This window comes from Ochotona curzoniae, unplaced genomic scaffold, assembly GCF_017591425.1.
Source record: "Ochotona curzoniae isolate NIBS_2020 unplaced genomic scaffold, NIBS_Ocur_1.0 scaffold_2453, whole genome shotgun sequence".
Lineage (NCBI taxonomy): Eukaryota > Metazoa > Chordata > Mammalia > Lagomorpha > Ochotonidae > Ochotona > Ochotona curzoniae.
The window spans coordinates 8,235,565-8,237,861 of NW_024467094.1; the positions used below are offsets into that span (position 1 = coordinate 8,235,565).

Here is a 2,297-nt window from a genome sequence, read left to right on the forward strand (position 1 = left end):
AGACCCGGAAGAAGCTCCTGACTCCTGGCTTCGGATTGGCCATTGTGGCCACTTGAGGAGTGAATCTGCAAATGGAAGCTCTTCCTCTCTGTCTTTCCTCTCTGTATAGCTGACTTTCCAATAAAAACCAAACTTTTAAAAGGAAAGTCTCCACCTGTGGCCCTAACATCCCATATCGGCGTGTTCAGATCCCAGCAGCTCCACTTCCGGTCCTACCCACAAACCCGTATAAGATCTCTCCCTGTCTGTCTTCCTCTACCTCTGCCTTTCAAATGAAATCAATAAATGGGGAGGAAGGAAATACTTTTTTTAAAAAGATTTATTTTTATTATTTTTTTATTGGAAAGGCGGATATACAGAGAGGAGAGACAGCAAGATCTTCCATCCGATGATTCACTCCCCAAGTGAGCACAACGGCCAGTGCTATGCCGATCGAAGCCAGGAGCCTCTTCCGAGTCTCCCAAGAGGGTGCAGGTCCCAAAGCTCTGGGTCGTCCTCGACTGCTTTCCCAGGCCACAGACAGGGAGCTGGAAGGGAAGCGGGGCTGCCGGGATTAGAACCGGCGCCCATATGGGATCCCGGGTATGCAAGGACCTTTAACCACTTGCGCCACCGCGCCGGGCCCGGAAATACTTTTTTTAAAAAAAGTGACCGTTTGGATTTTTTTAAGGAGAGGAAGGAGGGAGAAAACTCTGGAAAAGCTGCATCAGCCTCTTACACCCTAGAAAATGAAGACCTCAAGCCATTATAGCCTTGTCACCCCCTAATGTGGCAGAAGTTTTCCAACTTACCACATTGTCCCCACAACATCGAGCCCAATACATTCTTTAAAAAAAAAAAAAAAGACCAAATCGTTAGGTTCTTCAAAAATAAAAAGCCAGATTCTTAACTCTGCTTTTTAAGAAAAACTGCATATTGAACTATGTTTTTCCATATAATAGACCTATGATTTTTCAGCAGCGGGCCGTGCAGCCATGAGTTTTCAGGAAAAGGGCGCTGCAAACCTTGTCATCTGTGGAACTAACGGGATCGACCCGGGGCTGCTGTCCCAGCGGCGGGTGGGGTTGCCCCGCGGCCCCGGAGCGCTGCTGCTGCTGCTGCTGCTGTCAGTTGCGGCAGCAGAAGAGGCGCAGGTCGTTCAGCGCCGTGTCGTCGCGCAGGCCCCGGGGCCGCTCCACCTTGGTCTGCAGGCCGCACACGCCTTTGGGGCAGGAGTCGCTCCAGTCTCCGAAGACGCCCCAGCTGTGTCCAGGGCCCTCCAGCTCCGTGCCGTCTGAGCAGCGGAAGCGCACGTTGTTGGCCGCCGTGTTGTCGCCAAGAGTCATGGACTTCTCCACGCGAAGTGAGAAAGCCACCAGGAAAGTGCCGCCAGGACACCACAGCGGCTCGCTCCAGGCGCCCCACCTGCAAGGGAAGGAGGGCCGTGCTGGCTGTGGGGGCGCGCCCTACCCACCTGCAGGCCGCCCCAGACCTTGTGGCTTGGCCAAGCAGCTGATGCAGAATCTCCTGCTTGCTGGGAGGGGTGTGTGGAAGAGAGGCTCAGGAAACACCACCACCACCCTGGAGGCTCCGCAGTCCCTGCGGGCCCCCACCTGCCAGACTGGGACTCCACCACATGCGTGTTGAGTTCAGCGTTCCCCCGCGTGCAATGCAACCGGACTCCATTCAGTGCTGTGTCGTCCCCTGGGACACCTTGGGAGGGCTCCACCTGTATCACCGGGAGAGGGGGGTTGTAGGGAGTCAGGACACTGTCCCCCAAACCCCACTCCCGCAGGACTGGGTAGTCCTGAGCCCCTACCTTGAGCGAGAAGCCGTTGGTGAAGTATCCATCGGGACACATGTCAGGCCAGGCCCAGTCGCCCCAGGGGCCCCCGTTGGTCACTTGGATGACCGTGGTGTAGTCGCTCAGCTGGCCTGCGCAGGAAGGCCTGCAGCCTGCCCCCCACAGCAGCAGCAGCAGCAGCAGCAGCCTACACCCAGTGCCCTGCTCCATCGCACAGCAAATGACGTCTGTGAGCTGGGCTGACTAGGCAAGTTTACCAACTCCTTTGTCCCCACTGGGGCTCTGGTTACGGAAGAAACTGTAGGAATTAAATAACATCTGAAACTAATGCTTGATGAACCCTGCAGGTTCCCAAAGCCAGGGAAGGAGGACCGTGAGAGCTTCCTGGAGCCTGGGGATTAGGGGTAGCACTTTCCTGCAGCTGTGTTTGCTTTAACCCTCACAAGACACTAAGGTGAGAATTACCCTTCCTACTTTGTAGATAAGGGACATTGTGGCATAGTGAGTTAACCAG

The 2,297-nt window shown here is 55.2% G+C and overlaps 1 protein-coding gene across 2 annotated transcripts; it reads right to left on the bottom strand.

Annotated features, from left to right (window-relative positions):
• Positions 1–987: 987 nt before the first annotated feature.
• On the bottom strand, positions 988–1,993 carry VMO1 (vitelline membrane outer layer 1 homolog). Of its 2 annotated transcripts, none has more exons than XM_041001217.1 (3): positions 1,799–1,993; positions 1,613–1,708; positions 988–1,404 (listed from the first exon to the last, which is right to left on the bottom strand). In XM_041001217.1, the coding sequence occupies exons 1-3, from the start codon at positions 1,991–1,993 to the stop codon at positions 1,021–1,023; spliced, it is 675 nt and encodes a 224-aa protein (XP_040857151.1). In that variant the 3' UTR covers positions 988–1,020. The 2 variants fall into 2 exon arrangements, with proteins under 2 accessions (XP_040857151.1, XP_040857153.1); XM_041001219.1 differs by having other exon boundaries at positions 1,038–1,404; positions 1,593–1,708.
• Positions 1,994–2,297: the final 304 nt, after the last annotated feature.

What these genes read in the sequence shown, in the direction of transcription:
- VMO1 (XM_041001217.1), bottom strand. Translation starts at nt 1,993, where the DNA reads ATGGAGCAGGGCACTGGGTGTAGGCTGCTGCTGCTGCTGCTGCTGCTG. An exon ending in CCAACGGCTTCTCGCTCAAG is followed by an intron (nt 1,709 to 1,798) that starts GTAGGGGCTCAG and finishes CCGGTGATACAG; the next exon opens with GTGGAGCCCTCCCAAGGTGT. An exon ending in CTGAACTCAACACGCATGTG is followed by an intron (nt 1,405 to 1,612) that starts GTGGAGTCCCAG and finishes CTTCCCTTGCAG; the next exon opens with GTGGGGCGCCTGGAGCGAGC.